At 41.5% G+C, this 23,060-nt stretch overlaps 1 protein-coding gene across 1 annotated transcript in view; it reads left to right on the plus strand.

The window, feature by feature from the left end:
- Positions 1-23,060, plus strand: part of Zw10 (Zeste-white 10) — a 648,851-nt gene that overhangs the window by 341,658 nt on the left and 284,133 nt on the right. The window contains exon 8 of the mRNA XM_068376802.1: positions 715-806. Within this exon, the coding sequence (XP_068232903.1) occupies positions 715-806 (92 nt within the window). The remainder of the gene's footprint in view (positions 1-714; positions 807-23,060) is intronic.

The following is a 23,060-nucleotide window of genomic DNA, read 5'->3' on the forward strand; positions in this document are numbered from 1 at the left end:
ATATCAAGGGAGATTCATAGAAATAATTTATTTTCAATGATGAAATTTGTAGCTATATTCACCTGATATTCATATTCATACCCACCCTCCTCCCCATTGACTAGTTATATCATGAGTATATGGAATTGTTTTGACATTGAAAATGAAGAGTGATACTTGCGTAGCTTGTTGTTGTTGTTAGACGTGGGTAAGTCTTATTGCTCTACTAGAGACGTAAGTTTAATGTAAGGAAAGAAAACAGGAAATTTCCTTATTGTAAGTGGTAATGTCAACATTCCAGTCTCATAAAGGCAAATATGTATAAAAAAAAAAATCAAACTACAGATGTTAAATGGTTTTCAAAGGCAAAAGAAATGAGTTAGAATTTTACAACTGAGAAAAATTAAAAGGAAATTGTTTTGCCAAACAGAAGGTTTAAATGCTCGTTTGGTCAAGAGAGCCATCATGTCCTATCTATGCTGTTGAGTATATCTCTCGCCAACTAAAGAAAGGAACTATCTTAGATTTGTTTAGATATGTTCTGTACTGTTTATGGTTACATAAGGAATTTTGCTTATGATTTTTTTTTTTTTTTCTTTTTTGCTGGGATAGCTAAAATTTTTATGTAAATTAATGATTGTTGTGTTCATTTTTTTTTAATATTACTCATCCTTGGTATCATATACTATACTAAGCTTATTTCTCATGTTTGTGTTAAAGGATGTTTTGTTTCAGGATGGAGGAGGCAATAAACTAATGAAGAGTACAATGCGACTTGAAAACCTCTTATCAGCTAACACTTTCAGTCTACCTCGCTGTCAAATCAGGTTTGTGAATTTGAAAAATAAAAATTTTCCTATAGTTATTAGTAAATCTGTTTTAATTTTTATTAATACGTGATATTCTATTGTAAATTTCATTTATGTTGAATGTTCTACTTATATTGAATTTTTTATCCTTTTTCAATTTGAGTTCTAAACCTTGATGTTCTGGCATAAATTGTGTAAGTCACTGTGAAAGATATTTAACTGAGAAATTGGTCTAAAGTTATTTTTGTCAAGAAAAGTGCCATTCAAATATAGAGGGGTATTTATTAATCAACCAGTATCGCTTTTCAGTAAAACCTGACCAAGTACTTATAAATTGGGTTGCTGAGGGTTCTAAGCAATAGGTATTGGAATTAAGCATATAACAAATACTATATTCACTCATCGTGAGACTTTCATAGTCAGGAGGTTATGATAGATACAGTAGAAACAAATTTTGATATACTAAGTGTTGTGGAGTGGTGGGTCCATTAGGAAGTAGTTGAAATCTTTGCCATAAATATTAGTGTGTTTAGGATGTTGGTTAAGCAGTCAAAGCCACACCTACTGTGACTAAATCAAGTGTACCAGTCCCTATCAGTGCTTTGATTTTGTTAAAAATCCATTATTAGATAATTAGTGGGAATTGTACAATAAATGTGTTAATAACAAAGTAAGGTAGATTGAACTAATAGTTGAGTTATGATGTTCATTTTAAAAAGAATGACACTTTAAAGCAATGTTCTGTCTTCTAGTAGTTCACACTCTTTATTCCTATGGAGATATGATGGAAAATTCACATGACCCAGTTCTAGAATGCAGACAAGATAGAACAGCGCTTGAAACCCTACAGGTGTTTTGTGATTATCCATTTTTCCACCCACAACGTATTAAAAGAACAGTAGTACCTTGGTATATGTCCTTAACCCCTTCGCTACGATAACATTGCAATACATCAAAACATGCCTTGTAATACAGACAGTGACGTCTGAATACGTCATTATTAGCTTTAATATAAACCATATAAAGGTTAAAGTTACTCGTATATCCTACAAAAGTTTAAAGGACATGCTGTGTATCACGCACAGTTCACACGAGAAATTTCACTAAGAAAACTCCTCCTCTCCCTGATATCAGCCCCTCCTCTCCCTGATATCAGCCCCTCCTCTCCCTGATATCAACCCCTCCTCTCCCTGATATCAACCCCTCCTCTCCCTGATATCAGCCCCTCCTCTCCCTGATATCAGCCCCTCTTCTCCCTGATATCAGCCCCTCCTCTCCCTGATATCATCCCCTCCTCTTTACAGTTGGCCCTCTTTTATCGCGGGTTCTTTCTTTGCGGTTTCATTTTTTCGCTGCCAAGAACAATGCAATACCTATTGAATGAAAATTCTCATAAAAATTGCAATAAAATTCTAGCTTGCGATGATTTCAAATAGCCCGCGTTCCTTTACACTGGGAGCACTGCGCGTCACTACCTATCTCTACACCCAGCTGGTCCTGGCTCTCTATACTGTATATATTACAGCTCAGCTATATTTGAAATAAACCAGATTTTGATTAAACTGTTTGTTCCACCTAACTGTATCCAATAGTAATATTCACATTTTATTATTGTATTTATAATTAAAAGCATAGCGAATTATAACCTCGTGCATTGTTTACATTAAAATCAGCTGATCAACTCTACATAGTCCGTCGTCAACCTCAATCGGATCAAATAACTCCCTTATTAACCCTTAAAGGCATTCGTTATATTTAGCACCTTGCAAAGCATTCGATATGTCTGACAGGCTCCTTTTTTTGAAAAAAAAAAAAAAATGGTTGTTATAGTTAAAGGATTTTCATAGGCATGAATAGAATGAGCAGCTGTTCTACTTTCATTTCATGCACTAACTTTAGTAATTTTGCAGAAAACAAATAATAATTATAAAATTGACCAGGGAAATTAACTAAAAATTGATTTTTTTATATAACTTGATACTTTTTTTTTTTATAATTCTACTAATAAGAATTAAGAAAAAATATCTTATGAGGCTCTTTTCTTGTCTCTTGGCCATGTTCTGTAATTGCCACACACTTCTGGCTCTGGTGGGTCACCTCTGGAAGACTTTGTGAAAATGGGTAATTTTTGTTACAAAAAACAGGAATGTATCCACTTTGCAATTTTTTTATGACTGTAACTTTCTTTTACATTAAACTATGTTTTTTGGGCTCAGGCCATGTCGTCCTGATAGAAGTTCCTATAGGGTAGCTTCCTTGGGTATATTTGACTACGGTGATATTCCCAGAGAATTTACCTTAAGGTATCCAGAATTCTTACTCCTGGAGCGAATATCCCTAATTAAATTTAACCAGGGATATCGCATGATATCAGAGGATGTATTCTTGACACGCCACATAGAAATCTACACCCCGAACAGAATTAACACTTCGAGGGGTTAAAGTGGCAAGAAAACGAAAAACGAGAATGAAAGGAGAGCCGCTAGCAAGGCACCTCTCCTATCTCGCTTCGAGTGCGTACATAGCGCCGCCGACGGCGCCATCTGTATTCCTTTTTGCATAGCTCAACAACTCGGTGTTTTCTCTGTGTTTACTCATAAATCTTGGATTATTTCAACCTTATGATGCTTTCTCCAGCCTCTTCTGCCTCTGGAAAGTTGAGTATTATCTTTATTATGTATAAATGTAAGCTCTTGGTGTTTTTAAGATAATTCGATAGCGATATTTTCATTACAAGAGCTGTTGCCTACCGGAGGCGTCCTGGACGCTGTCGCTCGCCATGCATGAGTCATTTAGTTAGCCAGAGCGACGTTCCTTGCCCTTATGCTTTAATAATTTTAGCTATTTAGCTTTACATAGGAATTCTTTATATGATGCTATTAGTATTGCTGTTTCGGCGATTGAATTACCGATCCTAGCCCACACTAGGCTTCGTAACCTAGACGTTTGGCCCTATTACTTTCATGCATGATATTCAGATTTCCGAGTGTTTTAAAATTTATTGAAACTTTAGGCAGTTTTATACATATAAGATATTGTTGTTATTTCTTCCAAGATCGTATACGAGAGAGTTTCGGTGATTTAGGTAATCGATTCTCTTCGCGCCAAGGCTAGTTGCCTATGGAGCCTTAGTATACTTTCGCACACTCCCCGGTTGCTCTTTTCTCCTCGGAAAATAAGCACAATCCCTTTTCCCTCTGTTTAAGCCTTAGGCTTAACCCTAATGGTTTATCTGAATAAATATTTAGATATAACTATATTAGGGTGTTTCTGTTCTTTCCTGGTTCCAGAGAATCTGGCTTCAGGAGGGGCAGGACATCAGAGTATTTAGTCTGGGTCTGTTTCTTTCTAGCATAGAGAATGAGATTCCTTTGCTAGGCCTAGGGCAGACACAGGAGGCTTAGCCTCCCTAGACCACTTCTGAAGGTTTCTGTACGAGATGATCCCTTCTTTTAGTGATCTAGCAGACTAGTCTAGTGTTGTTATTCTCGGTTTGGAGGATAAGATTCTTCTTTCCCTTGTGAATAATAACACCAAACTTTGTTTTAGTACTGGGGGAGATGGCAAGTATTGCCGGCCTCCCTCCCATGATTCCCCCTAGGCTAGGATGAGATTTCTTGGCTGCGGGGTGATCTGTTACTAAAGCAGAGTTTGTAGGACCCTCCTCCCCCCTTCCCCCCCTTTCCTTAGTAATGGCCTAGCCATTACATCTCTTGGCCGTCGTTCTACATCTGTACCTAGTATAGGTTAAGATGTGGAGCTGACTCAGTCTCTTGCCGGCAAAGGCCTAACTTCTGTAGAGTGTTCCCCAGACCTCCCTTGGTCTCACATCCATGTCTGTCTGTAGAGCCAGGTAGCATTGGATAGAAGGAAGCCTGAATTTACATTCTCCCCTTCCTTATGTTCACTCCTTCTGGATGCCGGGCTGTAAGGCAGTGCCGTCTTATATCCTTGCATCCATTCTGTTTCTCTTCTAGTGTTTGTACCCTAGCCCGACTGCCGGCCTGAGTGGCCGGCAGCCGGCCGGCAACAGAAGCACACCATAAGATCTGCTGGCCGCTACGATTGGCGGCCGGCAGCCGGGTGCTAACATTTACAGTTGCCGGCCGCCGGCCGGCAGACACTGCCGGCCGGCACACACATTTGAACCAGCGTTCTTCCACCCAATAGTCTAAAGGTAGTATACTTTGGAACTAATTTAAGGTACATGCCGGCCGGCACATATTATATACAGTAGCCAGTATTTTTACAGTATAGGATATACTGCATGGAGAAAACTATAGTATAGAATATATTATAACACTAAGTTTTTCCAACATTCTTGTGTTGTCTTGTACAGATGAAGAAAGTGAGTTTTTTCTTTATTAACTATCCAGTATATTAAAATTACTTATTTTGGTGTGAGCTACACCTATTTTTTCCTTTGGAAATACTTTAATGGTTTTTCTAGAATAAGAATAACCATAAAAATTTAATTATTTGGAAGGTTACAGCAATTGACTGGGCAGGAAATACAAGTGTGTGTCTTTCCTTCTTTCCTTTCTAGCTTAGTTACTTTAAGCTATATATACTTAACATTAGTTATCCAGTGATACGTTTTTCACTTGATACTCATGAAATTTCTTCTCTTTACAGGAGGATCATCCGAAGTGTGGGAGTTTATTCTGCAACGTCCGCAGCAAGAACTTCTGCGGACATGATTTGTGCAGGAGGCACGCAGCATGCGCAGTCTCCAAAGGTGATCTCCGTTATTGGGACCCGCAGGTATGTACAATTTGCACTAACCTGATTACCGAGGCGTTTGACGCCCCGAAGTCGGCGGAGTCAAGGGACGCAGCGAGGGAAAAGCTTCGAAACCTGGGTGAGGTGCTTCCAGAAGAATACTTCTGGCCCCTATCTTCCAAGCGAGAAGATGAGGGCTTACCTTTTCCCCAAGGCATCAGCGGAGGCAGTGATTCCCCAGCCTCAAGCGGAGATACCTCTGGTTCAGATTCCAGTGGATTCTGAATTCTTGGACGCCCTACAAGACATCCAACTGGACGATAGGATGTCTGAGGTGTCCAAGTACACCGAAAAAGACCCTCTGGCAGAAGACCAGGAAGAGGAGCTGACCCAGGCTTCGGACAATGAAGAGGAAGAATTCGACGAGGAGTCGGCTACTCTGGTTCAGGCCCCTGAACCTGTTCCCTCAACATCGTCTGCTATCCCAGAGGATCTGGGAAGGACTCTTTCTTCCACCGTTGGAATGATCCAGCAGATGCAGAAAGAAAACAATGAGAAGGCAGCTGCAATGAAGTTGGAGATGCGAAGACTTGCAGCATCACGTGGGCCCCAGAAGAAGCTCAACGTGAAGGACCTTCCCTTGTGCTCGGATGCCAATCCTTGTAGGTATGCCGAGCACATGCCTATGACGACGGGAAAGATCGTCATCTCGGAGAGATTGGGCCCAGTCCCCCTCGAGGAGGTGGAATTCTGGCCCAGCAAGGAGTCGTACCCGGACTGCTATGTCCGTCTTAGGAAGGAGCCAGCCTCAAAGGAAGAGATGGAGCCAAAGGAGGTCATAGTTTTTGACCACACTAAAGCACAGGCTTTACTGTCAAGCTCACTGAAGGAGAGGGGCTTCACAACCTCAAAGGTACCTGCTTTGAGTAAGAAGCATCCTTCCTTTGTGGCCTCTCCTACTAGAGCCTTCCCCTTTATGGAAAAAGGGTTTAAGGCTGTTCTGAAAGCGGTCGAGGCAGGTAAACCATGTCCCTCCTTGGAGGAGTGTAAACCTCTGTCCTTGGCCTTACCCATGGACCAGAAAGACTGGAAGGACGTCCATCTTACCTTCTCAGTCGGGAAGTTGGAGGCCGATATTGCCGGACGTCAGTTCGGCGAAGACCTCCCGAAGCTGTCTGATTTTCTCTTGCGTAGGGAGCAAGAGACAAAAGAAAGACTTGCCGCCTCAATGTCTCTGCAAACGACTCTTAGAGACGATGGCAAGTGACCCCAAGGCTCAAGAGATGTTTATGGTAGTGGCCAAAACACACCTGGCCACAGTGACGAAGGACCTTTACAGCTTCGTCAAAGCTAGGAGAGCTTGTAGGGAGTTCGTGTTCGCCTCGGCTGTGGTGAGGCACGAACCAAGGAAATTAATCTCCTGCATTTGGGGTAAAGACCTCTTCCCTAGTGAAGAGGTCAAAGAGGTAGTGGATAAGGCCGCCGCAGAAAATAGAAACTTTATCCAGAAGTGGGGCCTATCTCTTAAAAGAAAGTCTTCCCCGGATGAGGGTCCCCAACCAAAGAGGAAGACTAAGAAGCCTAGGCTACCCTCTAGGCCAGCCAAGTCGTACAGACAGCAACAGCAGCAACTTCCTTTGACCGCAGTGCCCCAGATGATGGCACAAACCCCGACCACGTACCAGTGGGTACCCCAAGCCGTGACAACACAGTCTCCGGCATTTAACCCAGCATTCGAAGGACAGTCTACTACCTTTCGAGCAAGAGCTAGAGGATCAGCCCACAGCCTAATCAAGAATGGACTGGGTTGGAGCTGGCACAGCACTCCACCTCCGTTCCCACAATTCTTCCAATACTCTACCCCCGTTCTGGAAGAATACATTCGAGAACTCTTGGAGAAAAGAGTAATCCGAAGGGAAAAGTCCATCAAGTTCCAAGGAAGGCTGTTTTGTGTTCCAAAGAAGGACTCAGAAAAACTCAGAGTCATTCTGGACTTGTCGCCACTCAACAAGTTCATAGTGAACTACAAGTTCAAGATGCTAACACTGCAACACATAAGGTCCTTACTACCCAAGCGGGCATTTACCGTCTCCATAGACTTGTCAGACGCTTATTGGCACATTCCAATTAATCGTCAACTCTCCTCCTACCTAGGATTCAAGCTACAACGAAGACTCTACACCTTCAGAGCCATCCCATTCGAGCTAAACATAGCCCCAAGGATATTCACGAAGCTGGCGAATGCAGCTCTCAAACAATTACTCCTAAAGGGAATCCAAGTAGTGGCCTACCTGGACGACTGGCTGGTGTGGGCAGCATCCAAGACAGAGTGCATGCAAGCTTCCCAACAGGTGATCCAGTTCCTGGAACATCTAGGTTTCAAGATCAACAGAAAAAAGTCTCGGCTTTCTCCATCTCAAAAGTTTCAGTGGCTGGGAATCCACTGGGACTTACTGTCACACCAACTTTCCATCCCTGTAAAGAAGAGGGAGGAAATAGCAGGTTCTGTCAAGAGACTTCTGGATTCCAAAAGGATATCAAGACGTGAACAGGAGAGAGTGCTGGGCTCTCTCCAGATTGCCTCAGTAACAGACCCAGTGCTAAGAGCACAGCTAAAGGATGCAACCGGAGTTTGGATAAGATATGCATCAAACGCGCGAAGAGATCTGATAAGACCAGTACCGACTTGTCTGCGAACGCTTCTCAAGCCATGGTCCAAAGTCAAACAACTGAAGAAATCGGCGCTTCTCCAGCCACCTCCCCCCTCTATGACTATTCATACAGACGCCTCGAAGGAGGGATGGGGAGGTCATTCTCACCGGAAGAAGGCCCAAGGAACCTGGTCCAACCTATTCAAGAAATTTCACATAAACTTTCTGGAAGCCATGGCAGTACTTCTTACATTGAAGAAAGTCTCCCCTCGCCACTCGATCCGCATAAGATTGGTACTAGACAGCGAGGTGATAGTGAGATGCCTGAATCGACAAGGATTGAGGTCACCTCAAATCAACCAAGTGATGTTGGCCATCTTCCGGCTAGCGGAAAAGAACAGATGGCACTTGTCAGCAGTTCACCTTCAAGGAGTCCGCAATGTGACGGCGGACGCTCTATCCAGGCTCACGCCGATAAGAGTCAGAATGGTCCCTAGACGCAGGATCATTCTCTTTCATCTTGAGTCAAGTCCCAGAACTGCAGATAGACCTCTTTGCGACGAAAGACAACAAGAAGTTACCTCTCTACGTGTACCCGTACAAGGATCCCCTAGTGGAAGCAGTGGAGGCTATGTCCCTCAACTGGAACAGATGGTCCAGGATTTACCTGTTCCCTTCTCACAACCTTCTATTGAGGGTCCTCGACAAACTGAGATCTTTCAAGGGAAAAGCGGCAGTAGTGGCTCACAAGTGGCCGAACAGCGTATGGTTCCCTCTGGCATTAGAACTACAGCTGAAGTTTCTACCGATACCGGATCCAGTTTTGACTCAGCGAGGTCAGAAGTCGACTGTCTGTGCTTCATCACTGAAAACCCGAAACCTGCAGCTCATGATTTTCTCTCCCTAGCAGTGAGAAAGCGTTTTGGGATATCAAGAGACAGTATAGACTTTTTAGAGGAATATAAGTCCAAATCTACCAGAAGACAATATGAGTCATCATGGAGGAAGTGGGTGTCCTTTGTCAAGGCGAAGAATCCACAAAAGATCTCGACGGACTTCTGCTTATCATTCTTCATCCACCTCCATGGTCAAGGCTTAGCAGCCAACACATATCAACATGTAAGTCCGCCTTGACAAGACCTATTCTATATGCCTTCCAGGTCGACCTCTCTAACGACATTTTTAACAAAATTCCGAAGGCCTGTGCTAGGCTCAGACCATCAGCACCTCCGAAACCCATTTCATGGTCTCTGGATAAGGTTCTTCATTTTTCTTCGCTGATGAACAATGAGGAGTGTGCTTTAAAGGATTTGACCCAAAAAGTTATATTTCTGTTTGCACTCGCTTTGGGGGCTAAAGTTAGTGAAATAGTAGCCCTCTCGAGAGAGGAAAGTCGTGTTCAGTGCTTAGATGGGGGAGAACTAAACCTTTTTCCGGACCCAACGTTTCTTGCCAAGAACGAGCTACCCACCAACAGGTGAGGTCCCTGGAGGATCTGCCCTCTGAAAGAAGATGCATCTCTATGTCCAGTGGAATGCCTAAAGGTCTATCTTCGTAGAACTTCAGACTTTAGGGGAGGTCAGCTGTTTAGGGGAGAAACATCAGGTTCAAATTTATCTCTGAAACAACTAAGGGCGAAAATCACCTATTTTATTCACAGGGCGGATCCAGATAGTACACACGCAGGTCACGATCCGAGGAAAGTTGCCTCATCCATAAATTTCTTTAATAACATGGATTTCGAACATCTTCGCTCATACACTGGCTGGAAGTCTTCCAGAGTATTCTTTAGACACTATGCGAAGCAAGTGGAGCAACTGAAGAGGTCTGTGGTAGCAGTGGGTAGTGTCGTCAAACCTACTGTTTAACTCTGCGAGGAACAGTGAAATTAATTGGGACGATTAATTCTAGGGTGGGTGTGTAGTCACGAACTGTTCTACAGACTAAGTGTTAGGTCACTAAGGTGTCCTCGTTGACTGTTCCATAATCAAAGGTGAACCAAGCAGAAGTGCAGACACGTGTGCCAGGCGTTTCCAACGCCAGTGTGATTGAATACTAAGACAGACTTTTATGATTTTAATATCTCAATATTAAAAGTGGCGCTTATGTTCTTTCCTTTCAGATAAACAATTTTTCTGCTTACTATGATCCTTATGCTTATTTGTTGGTTATCCACTTCTTATACTTGTATAATTGCTGATTAACCTATTTTTATTTTTATTGATTGTCAATAAACTAGTTCTTGTGAACCTTGTGTCTCATTCGCCTGTGTCATTTTACTAGAAAATGGTTTAGCATTACTTAAACTATGTAAAATTTTAACATGAATAATCCTAAAAGATTGTTCCTTACTACAAGCAAACTTTCATTGGTTTATGCTTTCCCCTAGTAGGGAGGACTTCATGCCCTATTGGGACGGTGGCGGATATACAAATTTCTTCCTATTCGGATATAAACCTTTGTCCAATCCAGTAATAGAACGGCACCGGGGAACTTGTCGGTATTTCATATCGACGCAAGCGGTTCTTTTACAAACTTTGCTTTACATAATATAGGGTGAGACCACTATATTGGCTTGTCTGTTATTCATACATAGGTATATGTACTCCTCGAGACTTCTTCCAGAGTCTAGTATGACTTCCCTGTAGGGGGCAGGAAGCACTAACATAGTCTATGTTTAGATGAAACGATGTATGACGGTAACATCTTAGGTCTCTAGGTCTAGGCTGACCGGAAAATACCTTCTTGAGAGTACGGCACGTTTTGAGAATCCACAGATACAGTAATGGTCTGGTATACTTCCATCAGCATGACATTGGCCTGAGCCCAAAAAACGGATTTTGAGCGAAGCGAAAAATCTATTTTTGGGTGAGATAGCCATGTCGTCCTGATGGACCCGCCATTCCTTTTTCTTAAAAAGGGCTATAGGACCCCTCCCTATATACAGTTTCTGTAGCACCTCGTGTATCGCTACAAGGAATACAGATGGCGCCGTCAGCGGTGCTATGTACGCACTCGAAGTGAGATAGGTGAGGTGCCTTGCTAGCGGCTCGCCTTTCATTCTCGTTTTTCGTTTTCTTGCCACTTTGACCCCTCGAAGTGTTAATTCTGTTTGGAGTGTAGATTACTATGTGGCGTGTCAAGAATACGTCCTCTGATATTATGAGATATCCCTGGTTAAATTTAATTAGGGATATTCGCTCCAGGAGTTAGAATTCTGGATACCTTAAGGTAAATTCTCTGGGAATATCACCGTAGTCAAATATACCCAAGGAAGCTACCCAATAGGAACTTCCATCAGGACGACATGGCTATCTCACCCAAAAATAGATTTTTCGCTTAGCTCAAAATCCGTTTTTCAGGCTTTAATTATGTATAGTGACACTTTATAATAAAATTATGCCGATAATATGACAGTCTCCAGGCATTCGTTATTTTTAGCACCTTACAAAGCATTGTGTGTCTGACAGACTCCTTTACACTTGCATAGTATTTCATGCATTGATGGACTACTTTTGCAAATTAGTACAAGTTGTATAGCATTTGATGTATCTGATACACTAAATTATTTGCATAACATTTCATGATTCAAATGGACTGCCTATGCGAATTAGTACAACTTGCAAAGGATTTGATGCGTTTACTACACTCCTCAATTAGTTAGACTTGCATAGCATTTCATGCATCTCTTGGACTAACACTGCAAATACCACTGAGCCTAGGAAGAGGCCCAGCTGTGCGATACCTTCCCTTAAAAGATTCGGTGGTACACTGAGCATAGCTGAGTTGCTGAGCCTGTGTGGTCTCTGATGCCGACATTTTTTCACTCCCAATGATCCTGGCAGGGGGCCTGAATGCCTTTAAGGGCATGCTACTGAAGGATTTTTCATATTTACTAAAAAAATAATTATTACTTGATCTATCATTTCCCAATTAGCATACTAATTTCAGTAGTTATATTTTAAATGCTTCTGTAATATTTTATTCACTTGTACTGTGAGTAGAATCTCATAACGTTAACCGGAGTTGTGGGTGCTTGATTATAAAGCCTCAATAGAGACTTAGCAAAGAAACAAAGATTTCATTTATGAGAGAGAGAGAGAGAGAGAGAGAGAGAGAGAGAGAGAGAGAGAGAGAGAGAGAGAGAGAGAGAGAGAGAGAGCCCCTTACCTTACGTTACCTTTATTGCCCTATTCTATGTTTGGGTTCTCCCAGGTCCCTCAGTGTGAGGCACCTGGTATATCCACCAGAGAGTTGCTAATGTATCTTCCAGTCTTAGATGGTCTGGGAAGCATCTTAGGTATTTATCAAGCTTATTCCTAAACACATCTACGCTTACTCCTGATATGTTTCTTAGATGAGTTGTCAGCGCACTAAATAGTCGCTGCATTATCGATGCTGGTGCGTAGTGGATTAATGTCCTGTGCGCCTTCCTTAGTTTCCCTGGTGTAGTTTTGGGCACTATAAATCTACCTCGGTTTGCTCTTTCTGATATTTTTAGCTCCATGATGTTTTCAATAATTCCTTCGATTTGCTTTCATGCTTGTATTATCATGTAGCATTCTCTTCTCCTTTCTAGACTGTACAATTTTAAAAATTGCAGTCTTTCCCAGTAGTCCAGGTCCTTAACTTCTTCTATTCTAGCAGTAAAGGACCTTTGTACACTCTATTTGTGCAATATTCTTTTGGTAGTGTGGGTACTATATCACATTGCAGTACTCGAGTGTACTACGTACATAAGTTTTGTAAAGCATAATCATGTGTTCAGCCTTTCTTGTTTTAAAGTGTCTGAATAGCATTCCCATTTTTGCTTTACATTTAGCCAACAGTGTTGCTATTTGGTCGTTGCATAACATATTCCTGTTTAACATTACTCCAAGGTCTTTAATTGCTTCCTTGTTTGTAATTTTCTCGTTATTAGGTCCCCTGTATGCATATACCATTCCTTCTCTGTTTCCATAATTTATTGATTCAAATTTATCGGAGTTAAATACCATCCTATTTATCTCTGCCCATTCATATATTTTGTTTAGATCTCTTTGTAATGAGTTCCTATCTTCATCACAAGTAATTTTTCTACTTATTCTTTTGTCATCGGCGAAACTTCTCACTACAGAGTCTCTAACATTACAGTCTATGTCTGAGATCATAATAACAAACAGTAGTGCAGCTAATACCGTACCCTGTGGCACGCCAGATATTACCTGAGCTTCATCTGATTTCTCGTCATTTGCAACCACTATCTGTTTTTTGTTTTGCAGGAATTCTTCTACCCATTTTCCTATCTTTCCCACAATATTATGCTTTCTCATTTTTTTCTCTAATATATTATGGTCTACTTTGTCAAAGACTTTTGCAAAATCTAGATAGATCACATCTCTGTCTTTTTCATTTATCATATTTTTTTATATGTTTTCATAGTGTGCTATCAGTTGGGTTTGTGTACTTTTTCCGGGCACAAAACCTTGTTGACCTATATTAAATGAATTATTTTTAACCAAATGATTCATTATTTCCTTTTTTATTACCCTTTTTTATTACACTTTCATAATATGTGATGTTAGACTAACAGGTCTATAATTGCTTGCCTCTAGTCTTGATCCACTTTTGAAAATGCGGGTTATATATGCTAATTTATGTTTTAACATATGTCTTGCTCATATGTACACTTTGTCTTAGCAGTATTGCAAGCGGCTTTGCGATAGTGTGTGCAGTTTCTTTTTAACAAAATCGCTGGAACTCCATCTGGTCTGGCCGCCGATCCATTTTTAATTTCGCTTAAAGCCTGCACAATATCTGCTTCATTAATACAGTATCTATAGCTGTTAGATATTCAATATTTTCTTCTCATTTCTGTTTCACTATTCTCATTCGTAATTCATGGCGTGAATTCACTCATATTTTTCTGCTAATATGTTGCATATTTCCTTTTTTTTATTTGTTAACCATCCTTCACTTCTTAGAGGGCCTATTTCTAATCTCCCTTTATTCATCTTTTTTGCATAGGAGTAAAGTACTTTTTTTTTATATATATATTTTGAAGCGTCCTTTCTTCTAAGTCCCTTTTTTCATTTTCTTTTGATTTTATAATCTTTTGTTCTGCATTTTCTATCTTACTTTTTATTTCCATCATTTTCCATACATTATTTTATTTTGCAAGATTTTTCTTCCACTTTCTAATTTTCTGAAATAAGGTCCTTTTGTCTCTTGGTATACATGTCTGATGTTTATTTTTTTTTTTCCTACATATTTTTCAACAATTTTCCTTAGTATTTTGTACAGTATATCCGTATTTACCTGCATATTATCACTTACGAATACATTTTTCCACTCTTTGTTCAATTCTTCATTAATTTCTGACCATTTTATATTCTTACTATAAAAATTATATTTTCCATACCCTTCCTATCGTTTTGTGCTTTGTTTATCTCTGCGTTCACATGCTTTGGAATGGACTATTAATTCTATGACATTGTGGTCTGAAATTCCCGTGTTATACACTTATTTCTTTAACATAATTCACCTCATTCACAAATACTAAATCTAGGACATTGTCCTTTCTTGTTGGAATGTAGTTTATTTGTTGCATATAATGTTCTAATAGCATATCTTGAAGCTTTTCAAATTGCCTCTTATCTTCTGCGCTACTATTACTCTCTTTTTTATATGTATATATACAACCACTTTCTTCTATCCGTTCTGTCCAATCCACAAAAGGAAAGTTAAAATCTCTGGCTAGGAGTATATTCCAGTCTTTATGGTTTCTACATATATCATCTATTTTTTCTATTATGTCAAACTCCTTAGTATTTGGGGGTCTGTAAACTACGATATTCACTAGTTTTTCATATTAAAATTCTACCGCAATCAATTCACATTCTGTGTTGCTGTATTTTTCACAGACTTTTCCTTGATTTATGTCTCTTCCATATATTGCGGTTCCCCCTTGATTCCTATTTGTTCTGTCTGATCTATATGTTTGGAAACCCTTTATCTTGCCAGTATCTTGGGAATACCATGTTTCACTTATATTTGATATATCTATTTTTTCAATTTGGGTTAGTTCTTCTAAGAACTGTATTTTCCTTTTAGAGTTACTTGTGACTAAACCCTGTGCATTCATCACTATGATGGTTTGTGTTTCATCCCTATTATCTAATATTGGCAATAATATGGATTCTCCCATGCTTCCTTCCTGTTCTGATATGATGTTCTTTTCTTCATTTCCAGGAATTCTGCCATTAAAAATCTAACTTTTTTATTATATTAGCTCTTTCGCCTTCATATTTATTTTTGTGTGTATACCTGCAATTATCCCTATATCTGCACCAACCCTTGGCATTATAGATGCATTCTTTGTTGTTGCGCTCTAATTATGCATATTTGGGTTGAAAGGCATCATATCTTGAGGCCTTTCGTGCATAGCGTGGTATATACATACTCGGCTTGTTTTTTTTTTTTTTTTCTTGTTTTTTTCAATTTTGCTTTCATTTTTTTTTTCTGTTTTTTGAGTTTTCTGACTTTCATTCATGGTCGCAGGATGCATATTTCGATAATTTTTGTTGAATTTGCATCCTTTTCCTTCTTTCATGTTTTTGCATATTTATGGATGGAGATCTCTGCATTCGTCTCCATATCCATCTAAATATGCACATTTACCATATATTTCATAATTATGGCATATCTTTGGATGCTTGTAGTAGCATCTTTTGCCAAATCTGCAATTCCCTCTTTTCAGTAAATTGCAGACTATATCTTTTTTTTTTTATGTAGGTCTGGGTAGAGTCTCTTGGGTCTATTATTTTTTTCCATCTGATAATTTATTTCTTCGTAAGTATATTGTTGAATGGCATCATATGTTGTATCAATGATTTCCTCTGCATTCTTACACATATCCTCTTCTTCTTCTTCTTCTTCAACTATTTGCAGATTCAGTCTCGACTTAATTATATTTTCTATCCAGGCTAAGCATGTTGAGCAGAATACCTTTGTATCTTTATTATTTATTTTCTTTTGTATTTCAGCTCAAGTAGGGTGTGTTGGTACGTGACATGCATCGCATTTCCTAATCAGTTGATGCAGATTAATAATGGAATACCACATCTTGCATGTATTGCACCATTTTGGCATTTTTTTTCCCCAATGCATCAATCAGCATATTCACCATATTGGACTTTTTATTGTTCTTGAATGGAATGTGTTGATTGATGTAAACTTTCTTTATAAGTCGCTTTATCACCTGGATCTTCTTTGGAATTTCTTCTATTATTTTGATGATGTTTTCTGCAGACTTGCTTCAGTTTGTTGGATCATATTGTTTCAATATGTTTCAGAATATTTTTCCGTCACACTGGTTGGAGCTATTAGCGACTTCTGTTATCAAAAGGTCTAGTTCTTTTTGTGCCAACTGATGGAATCTACTCCTGCTGACTGCAGCAATGTCCCTCCATGCCTTGCCTGTGTTACAGAGCGCCATCTTGTTCAGATTTTTCGTAATTCGCAAGATAACTATCCTATGCCAACGTTTTATCCCACTTTTCTGAATTCAAACTAATCACCGACTATTCACGAAAACTTGTAGCTATATTTCACTCGATAACCTTTTGTTATCCATGTTAAATCAGCTTATTTCTGGGATCACACAAGTGGACTCACTCACCAGCATGCAGTAACACAGTGAGAGAGAGAGAGAGAGAGAGAGAGAGAGAGAGAGAGAGAGAGAGAGATCCATCTTTTATCGCGGTTAATGGGGACCGGAGACCCCCGCAAGAGGTGAAAATCCGCAAAGTAGGATTGGTCCCCTCCCACCTAATTTTTGTATGTGTGTGTATACAAGAATGTTCAAAATTCTGTATGTATATATATGCTTTTTGGGCTCAAGCCATGACGTCCTGATGGAAGGTTCCTTTAGTAGCTTCCCAAGGGTATATATGACTACAGTGATATTCCCAGAGAATCAAACCAAAGGTTTCACAGAATTCTAACTTCTGGCGCGAGTACCCTTAAGATTACTCTCAAGGGTATCGTATATAATCAGGGGACGTATTCTTGACACGCCACATGGCAATCTGCACCCCGAATAGCCTTTACACTTCGAAGGGGGATACGTGGCAGAATTAGAAGGGTAGCCGCAATAGAGGTTACCCTGGTTCCTCTACTACAATCGTATCACAACCGCGCCAACTCCCTCTGGCGGTCATTTCTTTAACTGTAGCGACTTGCTATGGTGGTGTTCCCTGTTGATCTGACATTTTCAATCGATTTCAAGGGAATCTTTATGCTTTCTACGGCTTCTTTCTCCATCCAGAAAGTTGAGTATTTATTCTTTACAATATGTATTTTAGTTCCAGCCTCACAATGAAATTAGTGTATTTATTGTGTTTGGATCTACGCCGGTCACCGGTGTCGCCATAGGTGCAGTCGTTCATTGGGCATGTGTTATTTAGTTAGCAGAACGACATTCCGGTTTTAATAGCATTAATTGTTATTATGAAAGCTATTTAGGCATTTTATATTGTAAAGATATTTATATGCATAATTTTCCCTTTTCCTGTGTCGATCGTATATGTCAGAGTTTTGGTGATTTTAGGTAACCGAGATCTCGCCTTGTCTAGGTATCCCAACCTAGACAACATATACTTTCGACATTTCCCCGGTTACCCTTGTGTATCGGTTATCATTCTTTGGAGATTGATATCTCCTGGAATTATATTAGCCGTTACTAGTCTCGAATAGAGATTTATGGGTAATCTGTCTTCCCTCTGAGAGTAGCCTTAAGCTACAACTCTCTGCGTCGGCCTTGAATTTCGAATTCAGGCATGACTAGCCTAGAGTTTTTCTGTCTCATCCCTTAACAGCAGACGGCAAGTTTTGGGATTTGATCAGAACCTCAGAGTATTTAGTCTTTTGTCGGCAGTCGGTCGGCAGGGTGATTGCATTCCCCTGCCGGCTGAACTGCCGGCATAGGATGCTAGCCCTCCCTAGATTACACCTGAAGTGATTGCATGATGCTGCCACCTTCTCCCTGTGGTCTAGTAGACTAGTCCTATGCTCGCAGACCCTAGGCTGTAGAGTAGTATACTCTTGTGGCCTAGGATGGCGCCGGCATTGGAACTCTGTTTCTCCCTTGTTGAGAGGAACGGCATGGACTGCCGTCCCCTTAACTGTATTAGCACCTCCTAAGCTGGAGAATAGAAGATTCTCCTGTCGCTTGGGGTTGTTCCGGTACTGAAAGAGAGTTTCTTCAAGGTATGTAGGTCCGGCAACATTGCCGTGCCCTCCCATACCTCATATAGGACCCTTCCCCCACCCCTGTTCTTCTACGATGGCCGAGCCATTGTCTTTCCTGAGCCGCCGTCCTGCAACCTTACCATTGCCGGTGGGTTGCTGGAGCCGGCCAGACCCCCCTCTCCTCAGCTGACGGCTGTCAGCGACTGATGGCTTCCGGCGGCCATGGCGGCTGTGGGTGGGAGGTCCCTTTTGTCACCAAGGTTCTCCAGTTCTCCCTTGAACTGCTGGCCACAACACGCCGACAACAGAAGTTGTCGGCGTGTTGCTCTGGCCGGCAGTAGACCGGCACAGATAGGTACTGACTCAGTCGGTAGCATGCCGACTGTACTAGTGCTGCCGGAGGCTGGCCTACAGTGGTAAGCCGGCAATAGTACTGTGGCTAGATGGAAGCCTGAATGTTACATTCTCCCCTTCCATTTGAACCTTCTTTTCGGAGAAAGGCAGTAAAATTAGACTTTTACATCCTTTATTACTGTATACATACACAGTAATAGATAGCCTTCACTCCATGCTTTCTCTCTCTCTTAACTAGCATGCTAGATGCTCCGGAAAGAGCTAGCTACTCCGGCAACTTGCCGGCTGAACAGTATATGTCTATACAGGTAGTCAGTATATTTGCAGTATAGTATATACGGCAGATGGAAAACTAACGTATATATTATACCAGTAGAAAGGAAGTGAAATTAGACTTTTACATCTTTTATTACTGTATACATACACAGTAATAGATAGCCTTCACTCCATGCTTTCTCTCTCTCTCTTATCTAGCATGCTAGATGCTCCGGCAAGAGCTAGCTAATCCGGCAACTTGCCGGCTGAACTACAGTATATGATTATACAGGTAGTCAGTATATTTGCAGTATTGTATAAATGGCAGATGGAAAACTAACGTATATATTATACTAGTAGTTATTTCCAATATATCTTGGGTATCCCTGCCCAGGTATTTACTGAACCCAATTCTATATTGATAGAATAATATTTCGTCAATATTCTGATTTGAAATCAGTTTCCATTTACCCTACAATATTAAATTTCGTAAAGGGCTGGTGGTGTGACACCTCTACCCCTTAAAGGGGAGAGCCCTTATCCCTGAGTTTCCCTGATCAGGAAACTCCCTGGTTTAATATTGTAAGGGAGGTCACAGCAAATAGATTGGTTGGGATACACAAATATATGTCTTTTATCTTTTCTAATCAACATATCTTGGGTACCCTTGTGCGAGCTTCTGCTGGTACCGCTCCTATATCGAAAGAATGGCATTCCCTCGATACTCTGATTGTGAAATCAATCCTCCTTACCTCATTGTGTTAAGTATAAGGGGGGACAGTGCTTTGTACACTTCCTTACACCTAGGTGTTCGACCCCCCTTTTTACCGGGAATTCCCCAGTTGGAGGAATTTCCTCATCTGAATACTGAGGGGAGGTAACAGCATTGGCTCACAGGGGATACACGGGTATGTGTCTCCCGCTATCTCTTTATAGCATTCTGTCCTAAGCTATTTTTGTCAAAAGATGATTTTTGCAAATTGTTTATCAGTGAGATAATCAATTGAATACTCATTTCTGTTCTCCTTTCCTTACAGGAGGGACACCAGATGATGCATCGCAGTCTTTTGCAGTTATACGAGTGAATATTTTCACGAACATAATACATGCAGGTTCATGCCCCCAGCAATATTATTTCCAAATCCCCAACCCCATCTGAGACCCTCTGACCTGTAAGTAGGCCAGACCTTAATGTCGAAGGTCTCGAAAAATCTCTCCGAAACCATACCTACCTCCAGTTTGAGGAGAGGAGGTGAGGATGGCGGTACCCTCCCCCCTCTCGCTGCCAGTGCATACACGATGGCAGTCTCAAGCTGTCGTACTACGGTTGGTTTGGTTTCAGAAGTTATCACAAAAATGCGGTTCAGTTGCGAACTCGCAAAAGTTTGGAAAATACGGGAATTGGACCGAAGATTTCACTTGTTCATTGCAATAACTGGCAATTTAGTGTTTCTTTTAAAGGTTTTTTGGTGTTCAAGCTCCCCCTAACCTTACCTCACAAGGCTGGTAAGGTTGCAGATACTAACGGCACTAATGAATCTGAGCAAGACTCGTACCCCCGACTGGCAAACGCCGGGCAGAGACGTTACAATCAGGCCACACCTTGTAGTGATAACAACGACGGCAGTCATTGATTCACTGTCACATCTGACTCCACCGCCGAGAGCCGGCAGTGTATGCCCTTGGTCACCACCCAGTCATTAGCTGAGTTGGTATGCCTTCAATCGGCAGCCCGCCGATAACCGGCGGACTGCCGACAGCCCGAGGGGTCGCCAATGGTTCAGAGGGCTGCTGACTATGCGTATAGTTTTCACCACTACCCAGTCACATTGAATACTGGCTAGGATGGTGTGACTTCTGTCAGCGACCCGCTGACAGCCGACAAGTTACTGACATGCCGGAGAACTGCTAGCCACATCGGTACTGAAGTACTGTGCCAGTTAACTTACCCCCAAGTACTAGCCTTGACTGTGATATGCCAGTTGTATAGGTGTATACAATACCCCATATCACAGACAGAAATCTTTGGTACATAACCATACAATAGAATGGTTTTCCAGTACGCTGTGCCTCTGAGCACAATCTCTTGCTGAGACCTACCTGATTTGGGGGATACACTTGGCCCCCCCCCCCTATTTTTTTCCTTACGCTGACTCTTCATCAGCCTCTTTGATTCTCATTATTAATTCCCTGGATGTAGGCGCTGCTTACGCTACTCTATCCTTATGGGCTAGAATCTTCCATCGGGCTCCTTTTAAAAGGGGATGCCCTAGAATCAATAATTAGGAGGGCCGCAGCAGGTGGCTGGAACGATTCATACGTATGTGTCTCTCCTATTCTTTTCCTGCGTACTTATCCTAAGCTTTATACTATAAAAAGGAATCTTCTATTACAGTGAAACACTGAGAAGCTGATATAGACAAACAGTCAGGTATGACCTAAAAGGAGGACGGGAAGGTTTCTTAGTTCTCCTTGGGATGTTAAACTGCATCCCACAGTTACAATGACCGTTGTTCCACAGACGGCCAGATATGTACACCTTCTGATCATGCGAAGCAAACAGACGCTTCTGGTAGGAAGGAAGTTCTTCCTGGATCGTTGGACCTTCGATCCTTGGGTCCAAGGCCTAACCAAGATGAGACTAGAATGGAAATGGACATACCTCCACCATCCTTTCCTCAACTCTTCCTACATTCCAAATCCCCTGGAGGGTATACCTTAGAGCTCTAGAGCATACTAGCGGTAAGGAAAGTAGAGTCCATCGATTTCCAAGGAAGGCTGTTTAGTGTTCACGTGAAGGACTCAAGAAAACTCTGAGTCATTCTGGACTTGGTGCCACTCAACAAGTTCCAATAAAACAGCAAGTTCAGAATGTTAATCCTTCTGAACACAAGGACCTTATTCAGTAAGGGGTGTTGACAGTCTGGCCAGACCTGAAAGATGTCTATCGGCAACTTCCAGTCAGTCACCCCCTCCACTCCTACCTAGGATCCAAGTTACAGAAGATAACATATATCCTAGACAAGATTCTCGTCGGACTAGATTCAGTCCTAGGATCTTCACGGAATTAGCAGACACAGTCAAGCGAAACCAAGCCTAGAAAGAGTTCAGGCAACAATGGCCTTGGACGACAGGCTAGGGTGGGCAGCACCCGAAACAACTCTGTATGAGCATCCATGGAGATGATCCGGCCCCGGAACATCGGGGATGCAAATTAACTTCAAGAAGTCTTGATTCTCTCCAGCTCAGGGGCTTCAATGTTTTTATAAAATCATTGAAACCTGCGATCACCCTAACGCTCCTTTCCCTTGGGGATGTAAAAGGAGATGGTAAGGTCTGTCAAGAGACTATTGTAATCAGTCAGGATTCCATGATGCTAACAGGGAGGAGTTTTGTACTCTCTCCAGTTCACGATAATGACAGACCCAGTGCTATGTGCACAGCTGTAAGATGCGTTAAGAGGCTGGAGAAGATACGCATCAAACGCTCGAAGAGATCTAATAGGATCAATGATGGTCATTCCCTCTTCGCTTACCCTACAATGACCAAAGGCCATGGGCCCGTAGTCCATTTTAGCCCTGTAATGGTTGGAGAAGCTCTCTCCACATATATCAGACCTCAGGCTGATCTGGGGCATCGAAGCGATAATGAGGCGTCGAAACTGTCGAGGATAAGGGACATCTCATTTCATTAGGGAATGTTAGCCATCCCTTCCTTAAGGGAATGGCGCCTATCAGCAGCTCGTTTATAAATGATCCGCAAGGTGACAGCGGATGCTCTTCTCGGGTTCAACCCAATAGAGTTGGAATGGTACATGGACGCAGACCCATCTCCTCTCAGATGGGAACAAGTCCCCGAGCTGCAGATCGTTCTCTTCATCACGAGCATCATCAAGATTCTATCTCGATATATAGCCCCATACGAGGATCCTCTAGTGGAGGTAACAGACATCATGTCTCTAGAATAGAAGTGATGGACTTAGAAATTCCTGTTCAGCCCATCAAATTTCCTCCGTAAGGCCCTCTACATGTTGAGACCCTTCCAAGGAAGAGGGGCTCTG

Source organism: Palaemon carinicauda, chromosome 7 (genome assembly GCF_036898095.1).
Source record: "Palaemon carinicauda isolate YSFRI2023 chromosome 7, ASM3689809v2, whole genome shotgun sequence".
Classification (NCBI taxonomy): domain Eukaryota; kingdom Metazoa; phylum Arthropoda; class Malacostraca; order Decapoda; family Palaemonidae; genus Palaemon; species Palaemon carinicauda.